At 35.8% G+C, this 27,264-nt stretch overlaps 1 protein-coding gene across 4 annotated transcripts in view; it reads left to right on the plus strand.

Moving 5' to 3' along the window:
• The window catches only part of RYR3 (ryanodine receptor 3), a 233,618-nt gene that overhangs the window by 112,220 nt on the left and 94,134 nt on the right, over positions 1–27,264 (plus strand). For all 4 annotated transcript variants that reach the window (XM_054198046.1, XM_054198047.1, XM_054198048.1 and 1 more), the window contains exons 30-40: positions 32–68; positions 430–590; positions 1,369–1,534; positions 4,442–4,528; positions 4,904–5,130; positions 6,182–6,983; positions 7,500–7,700; positions 8,264–8,366; positions 12,416–12,553; positions 21,807–22,080; positions 23,917–24,031. In XM_054198046.1, the coding sequence (XP_054054021.1) occupies positions 32–68; positions 430–590; positions 1,369–1,534; positions 4,442–4,528; positions 4,904–5,130; positions 6,182–6,983; positions 7,500–7,700; positions 8,264–8,366; positions 12,416–12,553; positions 21,807–22,080; positions 23,917–24,031 (2,311 nt within the window). The remainder of the gene's footprint in view (positions 1–31; positions 69–429; positions 591–1,368; positions 1,535–4,441; positions 4,529–4,903; positions 5,131–6,181; positions 6,984–7,499; positions 7,701–8,263; positions 8,367–12,415; positions 12,554–21,806; positions 22,081–23,916; positions 24,032–27,264) is intronic.

A 27,264-nucleotide genomic window follows, 5' to 3' on the forward strand; every position in this document is an offset into this window, starting at 1 on the left:
TAATTTAATGATGATGTTCCTTTATCTTTAGAAAGCACAGCCAAGAAATCGCTGCTCCTTCTACTACGGTAAGTAAATACATCGAGATACTTAGTTCTTCTTAGTTTCTGCAGTAGATTTAGTCATGGCAGCACATTCTTTCGAAACTGATCTGTTGAAAGAAGCCTTCTTAATCATTTGCTGTCATTTGATATAACATTGTGTATAAATAATAATGCCCCAGAGTTGTATGACTTGAGGCACAAGCCTCACTCTTAAACCACTAGTCTGTTTTTTTAATCCATGAGCATTTTAAATGACTTATTAAGAGAACGTTGAATTACTATTATTGAAGTTTGATATATAGGAGATGTTTTAATCACTATTTGAGTATTCCTTGATAAAATAATTTCAGTTTCTATTACTAATATGTTCTTTTCCTCTTTTCAGTATTTTTATTCACTTCGAATATTTGCTGGACAAGACCCATCCTTTGTCTGGGTTGGATGGGTAACACCAGACTATCATTTTTACAGTGAGAATTTTGACCTAAATAAAAATTGTACAGTGACAGTTACTTTAGGTGATGAGAGAGGCAGGGTTCATGAAAGGTATGGATTTATTTATCACTTATTAAACATTGTATTTTAATATGTTGTTCAAAAGTTAATTTTTTCACAAGCTTGATGTTATTTTAAACTTTAATTTAAACTAATAATAAAATTGATTATGGAGTAGGAGTGTTCTGTGCTCATTTATATATGAACGTGTTTTACATAAAATTGTTAAAGTTAGTATATTTAATGTTCTGTTTGAAAGAATGTTTTGTGACGCGTCTTTCTTTTAACATCCATGTTTGGTCACTGTGGATGAACCTGTTACTCATTCTAATGTATCTTACATAAGCACACAGAAGCATGTGAAATTGTTTCATAATTATAAAAAAAGGAAAAAAAAAAAGGTGCTTTTAGCCTAGATTAGCTATTAGGAAGAAATTCTTTACTCTGAGCATGGCAAGACACTGGACCAGGTTGTCCATAGAAATTGTGGCTGCCCCATCCCTGGAAGTGTTCAAGGCCAGGCTGGATGGGGCTTTGAGCAGCCTGGTCTAGTGGGAGGTGTCCCTGCCCAGGGCAGGGGGGTTGGAACTAGATGATCTTTAAGGTCCCTTCCACCTCAAACCATTCTATGATTATATGATCCCTTACCCATGATGCTTATGTTCTTAAAAAAAGGGTGTTTGTTAATGAGAAAACAAAACTAATAGCAGCACAAGGACCTTTGAGGATCTCTAACTATTCCTCCATTGAAAAGTCTGTTTTCACTGAATACTTATTCAAGTTCACTGTGACCTATGATTTGTTCTCTTTGTTCTTGCTGTTCTTTCAGTGTGAAGCGCAGCAATTGCTACATGGTTTGGGGAGGAGATATAATTGCTAATTCCCAGAGATCAGGTCGCAGCAATGTTGATTTAGAAATTGGATGCTTTGTTGACCTGGCTACTGGAATGTTGTCGTTCACAGCCAATGGAAAAGAGCTTGGCACTTGTTATCAGGTATTATCAGATTTTCAGGAAGCTAACTAATAGCTGGTCATTTTGATGCTATTCTAAAATTGTTTTTTCTTGTTCAGAAATCTAAGTGAACACTGTGTGACAGTAACATGTTTTCTGTGTTATTCGGTTTTTTCCCTTATTATTGTTATTCAACTCCACTGAAAATGAATGTGGCAGGGTTGCACACAGCCTATAAACAGGGGTGGAAGATGATCTAGCAGCTGTAATTTTGGTATATGTTGTAAGAGCGCTCAGAGACGTTAGTGCATGCTGGGAGGATATTAAATGTCAATATCCTGGGGAAAGAAAATGGGAGATGAAAGTGCTCAAGCCCTATGCTTTGCTGTTTTTTTGGCAGCATACAAATCAATATGACAGCTTCTGAACAAAACCATCGAAGTTTGGTGGTTGGTTTTTTGTGGGGGTTTTTTTATTTGTTTTTATTTTTTGTTTTTGTTGGTTTTGTTTTTTTTTTCATGGAACAGCCTTTACCTGTTTTTCTGATTTGAGAAAGAAATCTAGGAAAATATAGACGTAGAAAATGTCTGTTACTGCTTTTAGTGTAAAACACACTTTCAGGTATTTCCTCTTATGACTTGCAGTTAATATAACCACATTCTTTGTACTAAATTTAAAATAATCTCAGAAAATACAATTGTTTTTCTTTTTTTTCCCTTCTCTTTTCTGTGGAAAATACCTGGAGTTGCTTTTGGAAATGTTTTTCAGTAAACCTGTTAGCACCTGGTCTGTTGGAAACCTAGAACACCCAGCACTTCCTGTAAAGATATAGTGGTGTATTCCAACAGGAGTGTTATGCCTGAGGGTGAAATATTTCTCAACCTTTGCTTTTTTTATGTAATTTAAATCTTTTATCTATATTTGAAAGTAGTGAAAATAGTCGTATGCAGTTTTCATTTTCATTCCCTGAATATTTTTACCATAAAATAAAATCTTTAAATTCCTTTATTAAATCTAATATCTCACCCGAATTGCAGCAAATGACTGATATTTGTCTGGTCTAGAGGCTACAGGATAATTATTCTAACCTTGTAACCATTTGCACATTGCAGTTTTCTTAACTGAGGTAGGGGGACAAGATTTGGATGTTGTTTTCTTTCTAAAAGGCCTACCGGTCAACATATTGAGGAGCAGAAATGAATTTTGCTGTAGTTCTTGATCTAAATATTGAATGCTGTGGTGATATTCAGAAAAAAACCCACTGTCTATAATAGAAAAGTAAATCAAAGATAGTGTATACATATATATTTCAGATTTTGCCATTAATTGTCAGGCCAATGTTAATGTATTCATAGCAGAAAGGAGACTTTAAATATTGGTTTACTAGATGCTTTATTTTATTCTGAGTTAGTAATGGTTTTTTGACCTTCAAAAAACATTAGAAATGACAAATTCAGTTAATATTACTAGGAAATATTTCTCTTTGGTCATGGGCTGAGAGTTTTATTGTCTCAGTCAGTTACTTTCAGGCTTTAATGAAATAAAAGACACATTTTATTAGTAGAGTCTTTCAGTCCAGTATAACCTTTGCTTTTGGATTTAGGTTTGTGGGTTTTTTCCTTATCAAAAAAGATTAGAATGTACATAATTGGCCCTACATTATTTTGCGTATCCGAGTAATCAGAGTTCTGAAAAACCTTTATTCTGCATACAGATTTTCAAGTATATGATATTATTTTACATTTTATTTAAGTTATATTGTGTTTTGGAGCTGTTTTCTCATCTGAAAGAATATGGATTCTTTTATTTCTTTTTTTTGTGATTCTCAGTTTATTGTTTTGCAATTTTTGATAGTTTGCTATCCCCAAAGTTAGGAGTTTCACTCCGTCACAGCACAAGTATTGTAATTGTACTTTGTATGTATAAAGTATATGCATAGTACACAAAATACATAATGATGCGATTAAAATATTTAATTGAACTCCTGAAACCTTGAATTGATTATATAGAGTGTACCTTTTTTCAGCCACCCTGGAACACTGAAATCTTTTTAATAATATACTGTCCTATAAGTATCTTTTAAATTATTTTTTCACCCACGCAATAGGCATGGGTGATCTTGTAGAGAATTCTTCAGAATAAACTGGTGTTACCACTCTGAGATGGACTTTGAATCTAGCTGTAATGGGGAAGTGAGGAAAATGTAGATGTCAAAAAAATCCCAAACACAAACAGACACTTTAAAACTGAAGCACTGTGATTCATTGTGATTCACTGTGAATTTATAAGCTGGAGGTCTTTGAGGTCTTAAAAATTACATTCTTCTACTTTTGGAGTATGAATCAGAAACTTGCTAATCTCAGTAGGAAATAAAGATTTGCACTATCCTGACCAAATGATGCCGTCTCACTCTCTTATCTCCCTCTGGTTCCCCCTCTCTTAGAAATTTGTTTTAGTGCTTTTTTGGTAGTGAAATATTTGTTCAGCATAAAATGTGAAAGAACGTTAAAAGATGTGTGGTGGTCTAAAAAGCTGTATTCTACCCTCAGACTGTGCTTGTGGTGCTTTTCCTAGAGGAAGAGGCAAAGTACATAGCTTCAAAGTGGCTGGATTTTTAAGGAGCTGCTCTAGAATGAGGTGTTTGATTTGGATATGTTTGAAAAGAGTCAACACGTAGCGTTACCAAAGTTCTTGTTACAGGTGCTAAGAGCACCTAAGGCAGCAGACACACTTGCCTCAAAGTTAGTTGGGCCTATAAAACAAAGTCATACTATATTAGATAACTGTATTAGAGGTATACTACAGGTAGACACTCAGCAACAATTGAATAGCGTCTGCACTTATTTGATATTGAAGTGTAAGCTATATTGTATTTATTTTATGTGGTATCATATTCTGGGAGGAAATTCTTGTTCCTTTTTTAATTTTTTAATCTCATTTCTCTTCTAGGTTGAACCAAACACAAAGCTTTTTCCAGCAACTTTTGTACAGCCTACAAGCACCAACCTGGTTCAGTTTGAACTTGGTAAATTAAAGGTACAAAATATTTTCTATAAAACTGCTCTTTTAAATCTGTTTACTGCCACAGAAATTCCTCAGTTGAATTTTTTTAGAAAGATTGAATTATTGGTGTGACTTTTCATTTGACTTTTACCTTTACTTCTGTAAATGTAATTATTATATGAAGTTAATTGTTCAACAAATCTAAACTGCATCTGTCAGAATAAACTAAAATTATTTGGGGAGAACACCCTTAATGTTGGGTGTTTTTAATGGATTTTGTTTATCGCCGTAAGTTATGTTTTTCTATGAGTTCTTTGTTATCAAAAAATTTTACTTCCTTTTGATGTTATAGGTTTTTTCATAATTAGATGTTACAAAAAGAATTTTAATACACTTTATGTGTTTCAGAATACCATGCCTTTATCAGCAGCAATTTTTAAAAGTGAAGAAAGGAATCCTATTCCTCAGTGTCCCCCTCGTCTTGATGTGCAAACAATTACACCTGTTTTATGGAGCAGGATGCCAAACAGCTTTCTAAAAGTAGAAACTGAGCGTGTCAGTGAACGTCACGGCTGGGTCGTGCAGTGTTTGGAACCTCTGCAGATGATGGCACTTCATATTCCAGAAGAAAACAGGTACATTTGGAAGGAACTACCATGACTTGGTATGGACAAAACATATTGAGAGCTGATATCTGGGTATTGGTTAAACCTGCCTTGGAGAATATTTACACTGGAGTTGTTTAGAATTTCTGATCCACTATAATATCATAGTCGTGAAATTTAAGTAGATACAAGAGGCTAAATAATATTAATGCCGTGTGATGACATTTGCATAAATAAGAGAAAACACGACTATTTTATTTTATTTAAATTATAAAATAATATGTCTTAAATCTCTAGGTCTTTAAACATAGAGATTTTCTCAGCTTGAAAAAAAAAACATCAAAAAGAGCATGCAAGTAATATTTTGCTGATTTTTTCTGTAATAAAAACACGTAATCTGTTCCTGTTTCATCTGCTCTGAATTTACATGAATTAAGTATTCATATTCTTATTGACAAGATCCTGTCTTAGATTTTCATTAGGTTTTATCTTCAGAGTGAGGATAATAAAGATACATCCAAATATCAAATATTGTAACCAGTGACAAATCAAACTATAAGCAGAATTGTAGGGGAAACATAATTTAACAGCTGTACTTTTATCAGTTATTTTTCAGCTTCTTTTAATAATTCAATAACCAGTTTTATTTATCATTAATAAAACTGAATTGAAGAAAAGAGGTAAAATACTGTGTTTTGTGTGAAAATAAAATAAAATGAAACAGTAATCCTCATTAAACTATAAAGGCACTGTTTAGGGACACTGTTGTTGCAGACTTTCGTACTACAAATACATTTCTCTTAAAAACAAGCTCTAATTTACCATAGTTTCTGAAGAAGCTTCTCTATTTTACGTTTTTCCTTTTTCTTTCTGTGGAGTACCAATTGTCAATAATCTCAGCAATTATTAGCATCATTTACTTTGGTTTAATGGTGCATATGTTAAGATTAGTCAGTAGCACCCTTAGTATTAATGGTTTGAAGTGGAATTTAGCAAAATGTTCAGAGATTATAAAACTTTTCTTTTACAAAATTATTATTCATAAAATTGACCAGCGATCTGTTTCTTTCTTTCATAACAGATGCGTTGACATTTTGGAACTATGTGAACAAGAAGATTTGATGAAGTTTCACTACCACACTTTGAAGCTCTATAGCTCAGTTAGTGCACTAGGTAACACTAGAGTTGCTTATGCGCTTTGTAGCCATGTGGACATATCTCAGCTATTTTATACAATAGATAATCGGTACTTACCTGGACTTCTACGTTCCGGATTCTATGACTTACTCATTAGTATTCATTTGGAGTATGCCAAGCAAGCCAAGCTCATGATGAACAATGAATTTATCATTCCAGTTACAGATGAAACGCGAACAATTAAATTATATCCTGATGAAACAAAGAAGCATGGCTTACCTGGAGTAGGGCTTAGCACTTGTCTGAAACCAAGCTTTAATTTTTCTACTCCATGCTTTCTTATGACCAGTGAAGAACGTCAGACATCCAGCCCAGAGATACCCCTTGATATACTTAAATCCAAGGCCATAAGTATGCTAACAGAGGCAGTACAGTGTAGTGGTAGTCATATACGAGACCCTGTTGGAGGACAGGTTGCATTCCAGTTTGTTCCTGTTCTTAAACTGATAGCAACATTGCTCATAATGGGGGTTTTTGATGATGATGATGTGAAGCAGGTGTTACTCCTCATTGATCCCAATGTGTTTGGAGATCACAAGGAAGAAACAGAAGAGAGGACAGAGAAGGAAGAAGTTACACAAGTTGAAGAAAAAGCTGTGGAAGCTGGGGAGAAAGCAATAAAGGAAACGAAAGCTCCTGCAAAGGGCTTATTGCAGACAAGATTACCAGAATCTGTGAAGCTTCAGGTGACAATTTAATATAAATTTATTACATATGTTCTACTATTGATAAAAGAAAGGTAGTGCTTTTTGTCAAGTTAGTAAGATTTGAAATCCTGAAGGTCTTTATTCCACTTTGCCTTATAACCTCACATTAATAAGCAAATTTGGTGACGGTGCAATTACTTCTGCATGTGTCTGCACTCAAAATAGATGTGCAAATACTTATTTTATAGATGCATTTTAAAAGAGGGAGGGTTGGACCAGGCCATCTTTAAAGGACCCTTCCAACCCAGACTATTCTATGATTCTATGATTTCCGCCTGTATTGAGTGCATGACATGAAAGACTGTGAATGCAATATAGAATTATTGATCAGATAATAAAATCGTATAAATTGTTCACCTTTACAGTGTTAAAAGAAAAATATGGGGAAAAAGTCTCTCTTTTTTCAGTCTGTTGCAGTGTATAGTATCCACTGCAGTTCTTCCCCAATTAGAGTTTGTTAAACTGTTGAACTTATATCTGTTTTTTCTATCCTAGATGTGTCATTTACTCAGTTATTTCTGTGACTGTGAGCTACAACATAGAGTGGAAGCAATTGTATCATTTGCAGACCGTTATGTATCAAAATTGCAATATAATCAGAAATACAGGTACAATGAGCTCATGCAAGCCTTGAACATGTCTGCTGCTTTGACTGCCAAGAAGACTAAAGAATTTCGATCTCCTCCTCAAGAACAGGTAATACTAAACAAATGGTTGAATCTAAAGAAAAAATAAATTCTTTGCGATGATAAAATAGTTTTGACTTCTAAACTACTGTTGGAATTGCTAGAGAACCAAAATTGAAATTGAAATACAATTTATTAAGATGCCTCAGGAACTGAATGTCAGAATGCTTATACCTGTACTCCAGAATTCAAGCTCGAAACCAAAGTTGACTTAGAATTTCTCAACAGGATAGAAGCATTGAATGTCCAGTGCTGAGGAGCTGAGATTCATCCAGTTCTGCAAGATGATGAGAATTTGATAATTTTAGTTGCTAAAAGTTAGCATGAAGTTAGTGTATGTGGGAAATAGTCTTTTCTACCTACAGGAAATAGTTTTATTATAAAGTGTGACTGTATTTTGATGTTAATCATAATTAAGCCTTACAAAGTACCATTGCTTTAGTATTTCTTTTAAACTGTATTGGAAATCTATGTTTTATGTTAATTTGATTATAAACAGGTAAAATGTGGCTATAGATTAGAATATGTCTTAGGCTATCTCAGTGTTTTAACTATGTTCTAATTCCCTTAAAGATTAATATGTTGCTGAATTTTCAACTGGGAGAGGATTGTCCCTGCCCAGAGGAGATTCGGGATGAGTTATATGAATTTCATGATGATCTTTTAATTCACTGTGGTGAGTGGCAAGGTTTTGTACCTTTTTCTGTTTGTCTTTTTGAGACCTTACATGAAAAAAGAACAGATCAGTTTAAAAAAATATTCATATGAGGGGGTCTTATTAGATGTATTACTGTCTACATGATAACTTTCCTGACAGACTTTGGTGCATATTACAAAAATAAGAGAAACTCGTGCATGGTTTCAGGTTTCATTGTGATATATCTATTGAATATTATCCTGTATTATTCTTTTTGTATGTCAATTTTAGACTTAATTAGGAAAAAAAAAATGATCCGAACCATAAAGTTAGATTACCTTAAAAGATTTAGGCGTGTGTGTGTACAAGCAGATAAAAGGTATGGAAAGAACATTGCTCCTGTGAAATTGACCAGTAGAAAATGTAATAAAAACCACTCGATGAGGGGTGTGGCTGCTGCTTTTGCGTAGTTTCCTGGTGTATACATAATTGTGATGGTCAATCATTATAAAACACTATTGCACTGCAGATTACAGCTTGAGTTGCCTCAGTGATTGAATTTGAATTTCCTTAGGGTATCCTCAAGGGTGAGCTGTATCAGATACCCTGTGCAATTTATGTGGGTTAAGGAATCACATTTTACATGTGATGCCAAAAATCTTTTGTTAGTCTATTGAAATCTTAGTCTAATCAAGACAATCATGGATTTATTAGTCCATTTACAATGATACTAATGTTTGTGGTCCAAGTCATCCAGTTATTACTGCTCCTTCCCAATAATGATGCAGTTAAAACTGATATACTCAAGCTTTTTCATATCCACCTACTTGGTAGATATATTAGTAGTAACTCTTCAGTGCATTTCTTGGTCCTGTGGTTGATAGCGCCCTCTTGTTCAAGAAGAGGTGGGCAGAGTCATTACAGTGAATTGACAGCGTCTCAGGTTCTTCCCCAGGAAGGGCACAGTAATCTTAACAGTTTCTTCCTCCTCCTTCTGTTTGCTTGGGGTCACTTTTGAATGTTTACTAATATGGTCTGCTAGTTCTTTCTTCACTGGTTATCCCTAAAAACAGTTTTACCCAGTTCATGGAATTGTAGTGTTTTAGTGACCTGTAATTAACAGGTTGTGATTTCTGTTTGTAGCCGTGGTGCCTCCCATATCATTCTGTGCTTGTGTTGTTAAGGCTTCTGCTGTCTTCTTGTGCTGCTATTTCTGAATACGCTATTAGAATCTCCATCAACCGATTTTGTGATAAGCCAATTGCCATTTCTCAACTACCTCAGCCAAAGATGAGTAGGTCAGTGGGTATCTAGGTTGTGTTTCATTAGGTTATTTCTGAGGATATTGTATAAGACAGTATTAGAAGTCCTTAAAATCAAGATTTGTATCTCTAAGATTAGCTACATTATAGGTGGAAATTTAATTGGTTTAACATAATTTGATTTTGACGATCCTGTGTTGGTTGTTATTCATCCTTGCTTCTAAGTGCTTACCAAAAACTGTTTCTTTCATTCCAGCGTTTTTCTTCCAAGCATTAAAGTGAATAGTTAATATCCTTGTAGCTGCTCCTCTTTCTCCCCATTTTTGTTAAGCTAGATACCATCATCTCCATTGTTCAGTCACTTAGCACTTGATCTGACCTGTGGTTTTCAAAGGTCATGCCTATTTGGCATCAGAGAGTTCTCTGAGACTCCACGATGAAGATTATGGAAGACCCCCAATTTACTTGGAAAAGTCTTAGCTCTGCAGTATCTTTATTTTACCTGAAATCTTGTTGTTGGTATTAGTTGCTGGTGTTATTATTGAGTTAGCTTAGCTCCTGATCACTTTTCATCTTTTAATGAGGTGAAACCCTACTGATTTTTTTCTTTTTAGGGTTGTATTTTTATTATTGTTTATTACATTAAAAATGTGTATGTTGAATGAGAGAGAGAACTGAAGATAGAGAGGGCACAGTCTTATGATTAAAATAGTTTAATGATCCTCTGGATTCAAAACAAAACAATATTCATTACTTTGTACACATTCATCATAGGTGGTCACTACAGATAAATGTTCCTCATTGTCTGTGTCCTGGCTTAGTCCTGAAAATCAGTACTAAGCAATCACAGCTGCAGATAAAATGAACAGGAGTTGTGCTTGGAATATTTAATCAGCTTCTTAATACTAAGTATACTTTGCAGTCTAAGTGGAAAAATTTGTATGCAATCAAGTAATTAAAGGCTGTTTCATAATGAATATATGCAAATAGTCAGAATTAAAGTTACTCAGGCAGTCTTAATCTTAGCATGTCCTAACTGTGAGTGGTTAATTTTCCCAGAAAAATAATAGTCCTCTATCATAATTTTTGTGTGTAATTTCTGGGTTATAAAGAAAACAAACAAATTTACAACAGATTTTATTGCATAATATCAAATAGACACTTAAATGGGCTGGAACTACCTGTTCCAGTGCACAGACCTCTGCCACTTGAATTAAGTTACTAGCCAGTAGCAACACGAGATGGTCAGCTTGTGAATGGATTGCAACTCTAAGAGGACGCAGAATGAATTATGAATGATAAGGAGTGGTGAATGAGACCTTGTCTGGAGCAGTCATAGACCCCATCTTCTCCACTACAGCACTGTCTTAACTCATCATCCCAGTGCATTTTTTCTTGTTTGTCCATTTCAGTTTCTCAAGAGTTCTCTCAGTCTCTCTCCCTCTTGCTTCCAGGGCCTAGCTTTTTTTTTCGGTGCCAGATAGTTTCTTGCTTTCTTTAGCATCCTTGTCTGCTTTCTCTTTCCCCTCCCTGTTGGCTACATCTCGTGTTCTTACTTTTTGCAGACTCTGACTGTAGCCTTCCTTCGTTCTTAGCTTTTCACTTTGCCCAGCCAGTCTCACTTTTCCCATTCCTTAAATTCTAAATGTAGTCTCCAATTTCAATTTCTAGTTCTATCATTCTCTCCCACTGCGCCTGAATTTTTTTCTTCCTCGTCACTTAGTCACTCCTGCTTATAACTTTAACTGCTTCCCCTTAGTAGCTGCCAGCAGCAAAGTTTCTCCAACCTGATACCGCATTTCAGTTCTTTTTTCCTTTCTTAGTTTCTTTTTTTAATATCAGTTTTAGCTTCCGCAGTTTACTCTGCAAGAATGGTGGAGCACTGCAACAGGTTGCCCGGGGAAGCTGTGGATGCCCCATCCCTGGAAGTGTTCAAGGCCAGGCTGGATGAGGTTTTGAGCAGCTGGGTCTAGTGGGAGGTGTCCCTGCCCAGGGCAGGGGGGTTGGAACTAGATGATCTTTAAGGTCCCTTCCAACCCGCACCATTCTATGATTCTATTCTTTTTCCTCTGCTCCAGCTTGTATGTCTTTAGTATTCTGTCTGGAAGTCTTTTCCTTCACTCAATTTCACTTTGACCAGCAGCCAAACAGCAAAAGCTTACATTTCAGCTTGGCACAATTAGTTCTGCTCTGAAGGGAACCTGCTTAGATGTTCTGTGCTTCTGCACATAACACATGTTGTCTGATCATCACTAAGAGATGTGAAATATTTGAAAATGCTTTGAATGGTTGTGAAGCAATGTAGTGAACTGAACTGTATTAAAGTACCTTGTAAAATGACATCCCATCTCATCGTATAAATGTTCATGAAAAACGTATCACTGGTATAATCTCTGAACATCTGCCTTCTTACAGTTTTAAATCCAGTTAATAAGTTTGTTTGTTTATGACTGCTAAATATCTTGACTGAAAAATTATTCTATATTGTGAGATACAGCCATAAATTTCTTTCTTTAGTTTACGTTCTGTGATATGAAACAAAGGATTACATATGTAATCAAATATGACTCTGAGTCAAAATTAATTGCCATAGTAGTCTTCAAAAAATGCCACCTCTTTGGTCATAATACTGAAAAAATAATACTATAAATCTGGATATAAGAAGTATGTGTACTGAAATCAACATAATTTGAGGGGTGCTACTGTAGCTAACATGTTAAAGCTGCTGGGCTTAATCCTGTACATATTTTAGTATTGTTTAAATATCGAAAGAGTTAATCTTCAAAGGTAAAGTTTTGTTTCTAACCAGTTTTGTTATCTGCTAAGGTATTCCACTAGAAGAGGAGGAAGAGGAAGAGGAAGATTCGTCCTTGACTGGCAAACTCCGTTCATTAATGTATAAAATCAAAGGTCCACCAAAAGCAGAAAAAGTAGAACCTAAGGAGGAAGAAGAGAAATCTCCTAGTAAGTTTTCTTTTCACATAAATACTTCTGTGATGGAAGTGTTAAAGGTGTACGTAGTTGACGAGTATATTTTCTAATAAAACTTCAGAGTGCTGAAGAAGGAGACTACCTGTTTAAGTTCCTTCTGCCTCTTAGAACTGTTATCCTACGTACTGAACATCTTAGATTTTTTGTTAAACAAGAAGTTAAAATGGGTGGAAGATTTTGGATCCAGATCATTAACTCTGGGGTTGAAAATTTGCGTATTCTTTACAAAGAAATGTAAAAAGTTAATTATAGTGCTATAATCTAGACTCAAGCATTCCAAAAGTGAGAAGTTTGCATTTATATGCTGTGGGTTTTTTTAATGCAAAAACGTTCTTCCTTACAACTTAACTCCATTTCATTTTTCTTTGCTGCATGAGAAGCTGTATGTATCTCAGTAGCAAGATATATATGAAAAAATGGTTTTACAGTTTTTGTTTTTTGTATAAAAAGGAATGGCTTTCACTTACTTCACTTGATGATGGTAAATATATACATTCATTAAAGACTGATAACTTGTTCTGATTTCTCTCAAGCATCACATACATGCACATACATATTTTTCTATATCATATCCTTTCTGAATTTAAAAACAAATATTAAATCTATCTGATTAACTAAACAGAGTGAACATCTTTATTTTCACAAATAAAAAATAACAATAAATTCCTGAGTTAACAGAATTTTCCAGAATTTAGTATTGCTACTTTTTATTCTATAGATCTTTAACACGCGTCTCTAAAATCAGAGGTCAGAGAAGAACACTGTCTGGATATCATCAGTTTGCCTGAAAACTTTTCTCTGTAGTTTATAAATCTCACTGCCCTTTACAGTGAGCTTTCATATTGCTTAAAGGTACATGAGAAGAACAGACATCTTTTAGCAGAATTTTTTTTAATGTTCCTTTCTGCAGCAGGATATTATAGAGGAGGAGGATGACTGCGATATCCCTGTGTGTTTGCTGAGTAATATTAAGCTATTAACATTTCTTAAAAATAGAAATATTTACCTCAAAACACCTGAAGAGTCCCTATATATGTTTTGAAACTAATGAGATGAGAGACAATCCACAGAACTAGGAACAATATATATGGGAGAATGTGTATTACATCACTGAAAACAGTCCTTCCACGTAGCACGGATGAGTAAGTGCAACAGAGAACTGAGAGTAACTGTTGAAACAATACAAAATTTTTTTTAAGTTAATTAGTTTAATGGTGTTTAAGAGTAAACGAATAGATAGTCTTTATTCATTTGTTTTCAGATGTATAATGCTGTGTGGCAGTGATTCATAGAACCACAGAATGGCCAAGGCTGGAAGGAACCTCTGGAGGCCATGTGGTCCAACCCCCCTGCTCAAGCAGGGCCACCTAGAGCAGGTTGCCCAGGACTATGTCCAGGAGGCTTTTGAATATTTCCAAGGATGGAGACTCCACAGCCTCCTTGGTCAATGTGTGCTCGTGCTCAGTCACCCTCACAGTAGAAGTGTTTCCATTTGTTCGGATGGACTCTCCTATGTTTCAGTGTGCACCCATTGTCTCTTGTCCTGTCACTAGTCTTTGAAAAGAGCTTGCCTCTGTTTTCTTTACACCCTCCCTTCAGGTATTTATTTGTATACATTGATGACAGTGTTGCTGAGCCTTCTCTTCATTAGGCAAACCAGTCCAGGCTCTCTCTTGGTTGATGCTGACCAGTTAGGTTCATGAGCTTTCTTCTTAAAAAGGCCTGACACTACATGTTGCAAGGCATTGTGGAGGTTGGTTGGACTTGATTCATATATATATCAGCTGATAACATACATATCCTTTTAGTATATTGTATTAAGAGTAAGCCGTACAAAGCTTGACAGATAATCAGTGAAAGTTTTTACTCTAGAATTCACGTTAGTTCTTGTAAAAAAAACAGATGTAGCTGAATCAAGGTTATTCTAAACACAGAGGAATGATGGATAAACTTAGCACTGTAATTCATAGCTTTTGTAATACAAAAAGATAGAAAGTTTGTCTTTTCTGTGGAAGAGTAAAGTAAAATTACATTTGTTGTTATTTATACACAAATGCCATATGCTTGCCATATTTCATATCTGTTGTCTTCTTATTTTACCATGCCTAATGGCATAAAACAAGCAGAAAAGGAGACTATGAATTTGTTTCAGCAAGTTTTCTTCATATTCCTACAACCAGATTCAGAAGCATTATCCAGCAAGTATTTGAACGCTTACAGGGTATAATATGTTTTGTTATATACTTTTATGCAGAGGGAATAAAAAAAAAATTATTACTGCATTCAATCAATTTTAACTCTTGTAAATGCTGCCAGAGCTTAATATAGTGTATGTGAACCATTTTTGCTTCTCTGAAGTGCTGGATTTTCAGAGAAACCAAGCATGTTTATAACCACAGAGGGATGTCATATGTAGCATAGCAGATAGTAAATGTTTTTATAATGTTTTGAAGAAGATTATGTAGTTGGTTAACCATGTTAGAAATAATGCACGTGCATTAAGTAATTGATAACTATGTGCGTCATTTTAGCAATGGAAAGCTGAAAACAGACTATTGCATGTATTACTGGTGGCTCAAAGATACATTATTTTTAATTAAAGGAAGCACTGAAATAAAAAATATTACAGATAGATACCTTCCTGCAATGTTTGTTACAGAGGTTAGTTCAAACTCTTTGCAACTTGAGAGCAAAACACAGCTTGCTTGTGAATGGAAGACAGGAAAGTCTGACATCCTGAAGTTACCTCAAGCTCTGTCTGCTTCAGTTGAGTAGCAATTTGTTGTTATTATTTCACCTCTGCAATATTCCGTGTTGCATTTTGAAGGTATATTGTTCTTTTGGCTCTACTTCCTCTAATAAATTATTTATTGTAGCTGTCAGGGAAGGACTAGTAGCAGAACGAAGTGTTCATATTCCTTCCTACTACTACCTCTTCTTAGGATGCATATACGCATAAAGATACATACATGCACATAAACACCCCAAAACACTTGAAATCACAGACTTTTTATTCTGAGCAGTATTCCTGTATGTATACATTCTCGTACCCTATTCCGTAACACAGGGAACAGTGTTGTGTTCATCGTCTAAACAGGCAAGATGGGTTCTCTGCTTGCAATTCCTCTACTATCTGCATGAGCATTCTTTTGAGCCTCTTTAAGCAACAATGGTAGTAAATGCCCCTCTTCTATTTCCAGTTTGCTCTGTTTGGCCATGTACAGACCCAGGAGAATTAATTTCATTTCAGACTTAATCATTTCATCAAGAGTTGTGTGAGATTAGACAACAATGCTATTTTGTAACTCAGGGTGCCTCTTGCATGATCTGCTTGTTCTGTAAAGCACCAGAGAGGGTTTATCCTGCCCTGAAAGCATATTTTGTTCTGTTAAGCTTGACACAATACATTAAATCTTATAATAATCTCATGTGCTGCATGAAAAAGGGGTTGTATTCTCCAGTGACTCATCTGTTAGCATCTGCTTTCTCTTTAACGGTAGTAGGATCTACACAGTATTTGGGAAGTATCATTTCTTCTTCAGGCCTCATGTGGATTCTCTTGTCATGAATCAGGAAGCATTCACTCCTAAAGCCTCAGGGCACATGGTGTCTGGTCCTTGGAACAGAGCAGTTTACGTATTTCATATACTGGAGCTTTGGGTCACAAGAAGTGCAGGTTGGACAAGTGATTCTACAGGGTCTGTTCTTCTAGAAATTTCAGATAATCTCTTCAGGTTGGGCTGCTTCTGTGAGTGATGCATAGTAAAAGTATGCATATGGATGAAGTCATTCTAAGGATAATGAAAAATTATATAATGCGTATAGTATAGTATGGCATATGCTTCAGTGTAGCTAGAGACCGTGAGATACATAGTCTATGTGTGCACTTCCCCTTTGCCCCCCAGGAAATTTGGAATTCAGAGTGTGAAAGGAAATGGGTGTTTGAGATACCCTAGTCCTCTTATATGCATGCAGAGGGGTGGTGGTGTGCATGGCGTGTACCTGTTGCCAAGACTAGAAGTCTCTGGCTTTGACTTGCTGGTCATACATACTCAGGCCATGAATATTCATAAGAAGGAACTATTTTCTACGAAGAAATCTTCCTTTCCTCTAAGCATGCATTCCTATCTACTCACAAATGGATTTTGATCTTAGGAGAGGAATAATAGCAATTTAAACTAGTGTTAATAATGAATTAGTAAAAATTGTCTTTAAAAACAAGCTACAACTCAGAGAATAAACACATTGAAGCAATAAATTAGTGTTAATTATGATGATAGGACTTTTGTTAACTGTCATGTCATAATTTAGATAAGCATATATATGGGTGACTCATCATACAGCCTTGAAAGATTATTAAGGCACTGCAATTTCTTGTTAAAAATTGGGAAAGCATTAGCAACAGTTCAGGTGATTATTGATGTCACCATGCCCAGTATTCAGATTGCTCTCAGCTTCTGTTACAGGTAATTCTGCTGGCCTGCCTTTCACCTCCTTCCCCAAGCGAGAGGCTTGTGGTGTGATAAAAGGGGTAGTACCCCTTATACACAAAAAATGGAAAAGAAAGACTTTTTATTTAAGATAGTGAGTGATATGTATGTCTGCTCTTTCTGCAGGTAGAAATCAAAAGAGGTCAATGATCTTGTTCGTGCATTTTGGGAATAGAAACTATGGCCGTCAGGCTCACTTAGCTATGGCTTTTGAGGTGCTTCTAACTTAGGGGAGGGTGTCTGCGCTTACAATATTAGTCTTTCATGCAGAACCATATATTCTGAAGGTATATGCTTGATTACTGGTCCTAGAACAGAAATCAGGAAATAGAATTTACTGGCTTGAACAAATGCCTTTATTCAGTTCCCGTGTTAAAACAATGAACCATGGATCTCTCTGAGTGATATTAGTGTGGGTATATGAGAACGTTTGTGTGAAAAGGTTAGGTCTCTGTTGAATAATAGCCACTGCATGTTCAAGAAAAGATTGTGGCAATTGTAACATTAAGTTTGAAGAATCATAGACTGTCATTTGAGACTTTGTTCCTCAGAGTGATACTTACACTGAAACAACAGAATGTTAACTTATTAGTTATTACTTACAATAGACTTCCCTACTGGCTCTGAGCTCCATTTTTTGTTGCCTTTTTTTTTTTTTTTTTTTTTTTTTAATTTTGGTTGCAGAACGTTTGATTGTTTCTCATCTATTCTCATGTTTTGGCTGAGTTGCAAGATCTTTTTCCTCAAGTGCAACAAACACAGCAGCATCTCCGTTTCAGCATAGGGCAAAAGAGGGTAGAAAGGATTAGAGGGAGGAAACAGCAGATCAGTCACAATACATCTGATTAGAAAAAGAGACTCTAAGCAGACTCTGATAAACCTAAACCAAGATGCAAAGAAGACTTAAGAGCAGCCTAGGAAGAACTATATTCGTATTTCCTGAGGCTTTTAACTCTAATGCCTCTTAGAGGATTATTAACGAGTGTTTGTCAAATTTTGCAAGTGTTTCTGGTTTTCCTCTTTGCAGGAGTTCAGCTAGAAGTCCTGAGAGTGTACTGCTGTGCTTAGATGTGGGCAAGTATACGTAAGTGGCTGGAAGCGGCAACTTGAGAAGTTTCTAGTTTTAGGCAGTAGAAACTGAACTGCAAAGTTCTGCATCTGTAAGAAGTATTCAGATAAGAAATTAATTCTGGGACTGAGCCTTATACATTTGAAGCTAGAAGCACTAAGCAGACTCTCAGATTTTAAAATAATGTGATGGGTAAGACAGGCTGTAATGATTCAGGTCCATCTAACCCAATACCTTGTTTCAAACAGTAACAACAAATGGTTATCTAGGGACAAGTAAGAATAAAACAATCAGATATGGTACTTACAACTTTAATGCTGTCTCAGTCTCCAGTTATCTTCAGCTCAGGAGATTTCCTGACTCAAAAGAGGTTTATCTTTTATCTTTTTATATCCCCATTGTATTATTCTGACAGATATCTGTGTAGTCTTCACTTGAGCAAATGTGAACCTTTAGCAGCTGCCACGTTTTTGGCAGGGAGTTTCGGGGTTCTGTCATCTGTTATGTGAAGAAACACCTTTCTTTTTGGCTTAGCTCCTGCCTTGTGAATGGGCTTCATTTGATGGCCTCTTCTTGTGTTGGATGAAAAGGTGTGACTGAACTATGGCTTAACGTAATGGCATCACATACACTGCTTTAACCATTCCTTTCTTAATAAATCCTGGCTTTTGGTTTGATCTTTTAACTGCCAGTGAATTTGAGTTGAAACTCGTAATTGAGCTGATATTTCTATAATGTTGATAAGGGAGGTCTCCCTTTTAGAGATATTCAAAAACCATCTAGGCACAGTCCTGGAAAACTGGCTCTAGGTGGCCCTGCCTGAGCATGGGGGTTGAACCAGATGACCTCCAGAAGTCTCTTTCAGCCTCAACTATTCTGTGATTTATCTCTGTTAACATCTCATTGTTTTATTTATAAATGAGGACTATATTCTCCTACCTCATTTTATTTACAGTGATGTTATTTGAAGTTAATTTCACGACCATTTTATTGCCCAGTTTTGTCCTTTTAAGTTCTGCATTTTTTTCAATTACACTCATATTTACTATCTTTCATAACTTTGTATCATCACACTTGTTTGCATCTGCTTATCCCCTTCTCAGGTCTTTTAGGGAAGAAAGGTGCTTAACATCAGAGAACACGCATGGATATATGCAGAACTTCACTGCTGTTTCCTCTCTTTTTGTGACCACTACCATTTAGTTCTAACCTCCATTTCTTACCATTTGACCAAAAATTCATCCACACAGGGACATGTCTAATTGATTTCTCCAAGGCTATTTGCCATACTGCCTAAAAGTAATTACAAATAGCAATATGCAACTTAAAAGCTTATCAGAAGAATAAAATCAAAACTTTCAAAGGTACTAAAACTTAAGAAACGCTAAAAATTGCTGTAGCGAAACATTTTCAAAACTCCGGAGAGAAGTTCTAAAAAACACAGAACCATTTTGTTACATTTACACATGGGAACCTCTGCGTAGACAATTCAGTATCAGGGAGACTATTTGTTTTTCATTTGTTCATTTCATGAGAATGTGTTTCTTGAGGAATATTATGTTTGTACTAAAATTGTAATAACCTTTTAGTTATGTGTATAAATATCTGACAGTTAACTCAAGTGTATAAAATCACCCTCATAATTGAGTCAGTGCAAATAATATTTTTGTTGCTGAAGTGGAAAATATCTATTTGGAGTGAATCATATGGTATTTTCCCACATCAAACAAAAAAAAATCCAAAATATCACATTATTTTGAAAGTAATATGCCTTTCAATCCAACAAAAATTACATATTTCTGGCAGTAGTAAGGAACTGAAGAACTAGATTTGTAAAACAAAAAGACAAAAAATTGTGCACTTTTTGTCCTTTAGCCTTGTGAGGGGGGCCATCAGCTGAGCTTTCAAAGACCTAACATAATTTCACAGGAGAAAACCTTAACTCCTTTTTGAGTTTACCACTTTAGGTTGCTCCTTATCCCATGTTTATCCCCTTCCCCCCAGTCGGAAAGCCAGAGTAAGTAATTATATTCTTTAATAAGTTCATTGACTTTCTGACAGAAGTGTGTTATATTTATGTAACCAGAAATCAGTGAAACTCAGTAAGTTTGAAAGTTATGGGAAATTATTAGTTATTCAAGGAAAGAGGAGGAGATTGCCTTGTTGTGGTGGAAGAAGAAATTGTTTTGATTGAAGTTATACAGTGTTTTGGAACAAAGCTTGTTTGATGTTTTCATTCATGCCCTTCAGAATAGGGCTGTCTTAATGAAATACAGAATCTGTCCACGCAGAAAAGAACCTGTTTATTGTAGAAAATATGAGAATTAATGACGGTTTTCTACAAACGCATCACTAAGTAAACTGTAAGGGAGAAGAGTTAGCAAGTGAAAGGGTAGTGTAGATACAAAAATAAATGAATATACACTGGCTATAAATACTTTTGTGCTGAAAATTGGGAGGAGGCAGTTCTTACCCTTGGAAGAACTTTGGTAAAGTCAAGAGGTAATTTTACTGGAAATAGAGGAAAGAAACTTGCAATGTTTTAAGAGAGAAGGTGGTTATTCATGTTCTACTTTATATCATCAATGAACATTTGTTGGAACAAGGACAGGAACATGTGTTTAGTTTTCAGGTAAATTTTCTAAACTCTGGGCTCAGAAGAATTGTGTCCAGGGTCATTGGACGTGTAACGTATACAACAGAACTGCTTCAAGCAATATGCATGTGGAGTTCCAAACAATACAGTTTTTTAAGATAATGTGTTCCCAAGTGACAGTGACTTTCCCCAAACAGATGGGAAATACAGATTAAATTCCCCAATTGTAAGTCAGTTTGCATCTTCTACTCCTTAGTGTGTTTGCATCATCATACAATTATGAGATCTTTCCAGGTAGATCATCTTTTTGAAGACAATGTAGATCCATTGTTTGAACAACAAAATAGCTAAATATTCATCAAGTGAATGAGCAGCAAAAGCTGCTCAAGACACCCTAGCTATGCCCTGAATTGGATATTTGATTTAAAAGGCAGCTATCTCATCCTCCTTTCTGGCAGTTTTGTAAGTTTAGAATGGATTTTATTTCCTCCTCCCCCATGGCAAGATTGATTGGCAAGCTGAGCCCACATTCATGCTGTAACTCAACTCATACTTGTCAGCCAATAAACTGTTTACTGAAAACTTAATTACCAATTTCTGTATTCCAAACCTAAGCTGATGATCATCAAAAATATGATGTTTCTTTGGCATTATAAAATCAGATTTCAGTCATTCCTAATGAAAAGGTGTTTGTGCTGCACTTAGTCCTATTTTATAGGTCTTGATGTAGAAATGAAGGATAAATTAAAAGTTTAAATATAGCATTTAACTTCCAAGGATGATTCTTAGAGTCATGATCAACTAAGTTTTCATTGCCAACAATGCTGTTATTGACTTGAATGCGAAGTAGATGTTTCTTGTTTTCCATCTGTCAAGAGCATCACACTTATCTTGAAAGATTAAAAATTATTTTTCCAGTTTAAAAATCCTATGGAGTCTGCTTGTGCTCTTTTGCTCTCTTACAACTGCCTCATTGTCTACTGTTAGCTAATACTTTACTGTAATACACGTTTTTGACTTTTTTTTTTGGTTGTAATAACTAATAACATTTTATGTATTTTATTCTTCTAGCTACACTGAAAGAACTCATATCCCAGACTATGGTGCGCTGGTCCCAGGAAGATCAGATTCAAGATCCAGAATTAGTTCGGGTTATGTACACCCTCCTTCGTAGGCAATATGACAGCATTGGTGAGCTACTGCAAGCTCTGAGGAAAGCATACACCATTAGTGCCGCCTCAGTGAAGGATACCATTAACCTGCTTGCAGCGCTGGGTCAGATTCGCTCACTTCTCAGTGTCAGGATGGGAAAAGAGGAGGAATTGCTAATGATTAATGGATTAGGGTATGGAATTAACATAATTTTCTTTTTAAGTTTGTGTAAAGCTTTTTGTTATGTTAGTAAATCCTTTCATTTTAGATCCTGGATGAAAATTGCTGCTCTACTAAAATGCAGATATGTGCCAGAAATTTTAATTTTCACAGATATTTGCAAGATGGCTCCAACTGATCCGTTTTGCAGTATCAAATGTGTCAAGGTTTCTGTGAACTAAGGTATTTTTTAATCTAAAGAAAACAGACTCCTTTTACTATAGTTAAGCCTAATGCTTAAAGCTTTGTCAAACTACATGTTTTAACATCTCTGGAGAAAACATAACTTAAATCTTTATTGGTGTCAATACTACATCTTACCCAAACTTAAAACTCACGTTATATTTCATGCATGAGTGAATAAACTTGCTGGTATCTTTTTAATTGGAAAGTTTGTGCAGGCCGTTAGGTAGAACCAGCAAAGTGTTGTTGCAATCTTAAATTTTTCAAACTGTTTAGTATTTATTCTGTCACCATCAGTGGCAACTTAAAGTATTTGAACATGCAAGACTGCTTATTTTATCCTTTATAACATTATAATTATAAGAAATTGCCTTTATGTAATGCCTACTGATGTGAGAATATTTGTTCTGCATCTTTGCTATGAAATTACCTCTGTTAAGCAGTGGTGTTATGGTGCACGCTTCCTTGTCTGTTACTTCTCTTATGTGAATAATTGCTGGATTAGGTCATTTAATGTAGGAAGGAAAAAAAAGTCACAGAAAAGAGAGGAAATGATAGTACGATTACCTGAGAACTGTATTTATTTGTCCCTCATCAAGAACATTGAACAATTTCTCTCCTTTACAACAGTTGTAAGGAACGTCCAGTATTCTTACGATTTCACTGCAAAAATTGTATTGTTTTTGTAAAAATTGTAAAGATTAATCTCTTCAGTTGATTTGAGCAAGTCATAGTAACAACTCATTAATTAGTATGACTATATTACCTAATTTGTTGCTGACGCTGTTTGTAAAGTTGCTGAGAATTTAGGAGGGGTAAAGGGTAAGTTCTGGCTAAACTCAGCTTCCCATAGGTGCTGTATTATAAATCATCTTCCATTCCCAGTTTTCTGTCTTTCTTTAAAGCAGGCATGATGTCTCTTGTTTGCCATTTGTTTTTAACAGGTTGACCTAAAATGTTAGAATCCTTGGGTGCCCTATCGAAACACATAAATTGTGTTATGGATTATGAAACTAATACAGCGAATTCTAGAACATCTTGAGAAGAATGTGGGCAGAGTGAAAATGTTAAAATATTCCTATTTAAGGGAACCGAATGCCATTTTACATCTTCTGACAGATGGGCTTAATTTTGGAAATATTGATGAAACACATTTGACAGCTAACCTTGAATATTAAGTCTATTTATTGTTTTCTACTTTGTGAACTGAGAAAATTAATTAAGGAGTGTTACTGCAGAGGAAAGATTAGATTTAGATTTCTTGATCCCTATTCTCTACTTAAAACATAACAATATATTCTTTTCCACTTAGATCATTGGAGAATATATTTTCCCTTTAAGCAGAACAGATGGTAAGAGCAATTTAAAGATGAAGAAATGCCATTTTGAAATAATTTAAAAGTTTAGATTCTTATTATATAGAATTCATGAAAATTAAAGGAATGACAGTGTACTGAAGTGTGAAGCATTTAGTTGTCAGGTGGCTTTGTATTATGCTGAAATCTAAGAATTTAAAATTATGTTACTACAGTGAATGCACATTTCTGAAATCTCTGATGATGCATCATTGATTTAAATTAAAATGGTGTGCCTTAAAAACACATTGTTGCTTTTTCTTTCATTTTAGGGATATAATGAACAACAAGGTGTTTTATCAGCATCCTAATTTAATGAGAGTCCTGGGCATGCATGAAACTGTCATGGATGTGATGGTGAATGTGCTTGGAGGAGACAAATCTCAGGTAATTTCACTGTAATTTTACTCTCTGTTTTGCATTTTGAACCTTTCCGAAAGTATAGTAGAATTTTTAAGAAGAAATACCCAAAGAAAAAACGGATGTCCCTCATGTAAGACAGATTTTCCTTGTCCAAATTTAAATATTGATTAGTGTTAAAAATTGAACAGTTTTTAAACTACTAGAGAGAGAAGCCCAGCATTCTAGGACATGATTTTAAAAGCGTGAGAGAGGTTTTAGGTATTTCATTTGTCTTTTAATAGGACTTGAAAAGGTTTTATCCTTATTTTAAATTAAAGATATATGTTAGCTGCATTTATGGGAGGTGTAGCTCTGCTAGGAAAATGTACCTCCTCATCTTAGATAAAGTTTTATTAGCAATAAACTATCATAAGAGACTTCTTGTGTTGAGGACTCCAAAACTGGACACAGTACTCCAGGTGGGGTCTCATGAGAGTGGAGTGGAGGCGCAGAATCACCTCCCTTAACTTACTGGCCATACTTCTTTTGATGCAGCCCAGGATGCAGTTGGCTTTTTGGGCTGCAAACACACATTGCCAGGTCATGTTTAGCCTCTCATCAACCAACACCCCCAGGTCCCTCTCCTCAGGGCTGCTCTCAAGCCATTCTCCGCCCAGCCTGTATTTGTGCTTGGGATTGCCCCAACCCACATGCAGGACCTTGCACTTGGCCCGGTTGAACCTCATGAGGTTTGCATGAGCCCACGTCTCAAGCCTGATAAGGTCCCTTTGGATGGCATCCCTTTCCTCCAGCGTATTGACCGTGCCACCCAGCTTGGTGTCATCGTCAAACTTGCTGAGGGGGCGCTCAATCCCACTGTCCATGTCACCAACAAAGATGTTAAAAAGCGCTGGTCCCAATACCGGCCCCTGAGGAACGCCACTCATCATTTGTCTAAACCTGGACATCGAGCTGTTGACTGCAACTCTTTGAGTATGACCATCCATCCAATTCCTTATCCACCAAGTTGTCCATCCACCAAATCCACGTCTCTCCAATTTAGAGACAAGGATGTCGTGCAAAACAGTGTCAAATCCTTTGCACAAGTCCAGGTAGATGATGTCAGTTGCTCTTCCCTTATCCACCAATGCTGTAACCTCATCATAGGCCACCAATTTCGTCAGACACTATTTGTCTTTAGTGAAGCCATGTTGGCTGTCACCAATCACCTCCTTATTTTCCATGTGCCTTAGCATGGTTTCCAGGAGGATCTGCTCCATGAACTTGCCAGGCACAGAGATGAGACTGACCGGCCTGTAGTTCCCTGAGTCTTCCTTTTTTCCCTTTTTAAAAACGGGGGTTATGTTTCCCTTTGTCCAGTCATCAGAAACTTCACTGGACGGTCAGGACATCTCAGATATGATAGATAGTGGCTTGGCAGCTTCATCTACCAGTTCCCTCAGGACCTGCAGATGCATCTCATCAGGTCTCATGGATTTGTGCACCTTCAGGTTCCTTAAATAGTCTCGAACCTCAGCTTCTCCTACTGTGGGCAATTCTTCATTCTCCCAGTTCCCGCCTTTGCCTTCTGTGACTTGCCATCTGCTGTCTGTTGATCTTCTGCTGGCATGCTTAACTTCTAATCTGCTAGAGAAGTCTCACTTGAAAGGTTCTTGACCCTAGGTAGAACCACTAGGCTGTAATCTGGAAAAGGTACATGTTTGTGCATGCTTCAAATCTTTCACTCTTCCAGGTAAGGTATTCTTCTGAATAAAAAGGAGTAGGGCCAGAAACAGTGACCATGCCTTGGTCAGCTATGCTTTTATATACTTATTTGAAATTCCCTGCAGATTTGTCCAGTGAGTCCCTTATATACAGTTCAAGTACAGTGGTGGCATCAGGCACTAGGAAACTGCTTTTCCTGCTCTCGAACAAGTGGCTGACAGCTAGGTTGTTAGTATGGTCCCTTTTATTTTCTCTTTCCAGCTTCATGGACATTTCTTTCTTTGTGTTACAGCTTCAAGAGATGGAATGAGCAACCATGCAATGTAGTCTCTGGTTTAGGAGTTGGTTTTCCTTGGTTGTGGCAGCAGATGGTTTAAGCTAGATTTCCAGCTTCTTGAATTAAGTGAGTTTATCATGAAGCTGTATTGAGACAGGTGGTGTCTCAAGTGTTATAACAAGTGTTACAGCTCACACTTCTCTGAAGGAATGGTGAGAAGGTAAAAACTTGTCAGTTCAAACTGAAGAAAATTTATGCCAGGCTTTTTTCCAGCTGTGCTATTAATAAATGAGTCAGAAATAGATGAGGAGATCTGTGGAATATAGTGTGGCTGAAGGTATCTCAGTACCTTAGAAGTGTTTTCCAGTACTGGCTAACAAAACCCTGGAAAAGTACTTCATTGGTGAAATGTACATCCCAGAAAATACTTGGGCAAGCTTTCAGCATTTCTGTCACAGTTAGGTTTTAGTGTGTATCTTAATGCCTAAAATAGTTGTTTCAGACTGTGTCTTTACATCTTATAATTTTGGAATCTTAATGTCATGTTGGTTTCTGGTGTTGGTTGTTAATTCATTTTCAGAAAATCCTCAGGAACACCCTTTTTGGCTTTTAGAATTTAATCGTTTAACTTCAAAATTATTTCTTACTGATTTAAAGTTTTAGAATTCCATATTCATAGGTATTCCTGTCAATAATGAGGAATTTCTACAATGATAATTTTTAACAGTATTGCTGTTACTGTAATTTTTTAAACAAAATTATATCACACATTCTGTTAAAATCCCTGTAAATTTGGGGGGTGGAAGCTTTGTTGAATATTTTCATGAATGAATGAATGAACGTTTTTCATTCATTTTTGTCTACCATACATTTGAGAATAGAAATTGTATATAAAGCTGCTTATACATAATAGCTCCTCCATGACTGAAATAGACAAATGAGTCGCATATATTAGGAAAAAAACTGTGGCAAAGTAAAACTACAGTTACTCAAGTCTCTGAAGTGCACCTGGTGTCTTGAAAAGATAATACGTATCATCTAGCTTTTAATTACATAACTTTTTTGGCAAGATTGTTGTCTCATTAAGTGAAAAGATTGAACTTCTCAGAATGAGTTAGAGTTGTGTTGCATAGAAGGCAACATGCATTATTCTTTGTTATAGTAAAGTATAAGCAATATTATTTATGGTTGAAAGGTAAGAAGGGAAGGAGGCAGGATGTCATAGGAAGAAAAAATACATGATATTGTGATTAAAATGCTCAGATATCAGCTTAGA

This window comes from Rissa tridactyla, chromosome 4 (assembly GCF_028500815.1).
Source record: "Rissa tridactyla isolate bRisTri1 chromosome 4, bRisTri1.patW.cur.20221130, whole genome shotgun sequence".
NCBI lineage: Eukaryota > Metazoa > Chordata > Aves > Charadriiformes > Laridae > Rissa > Rissa tridactyla.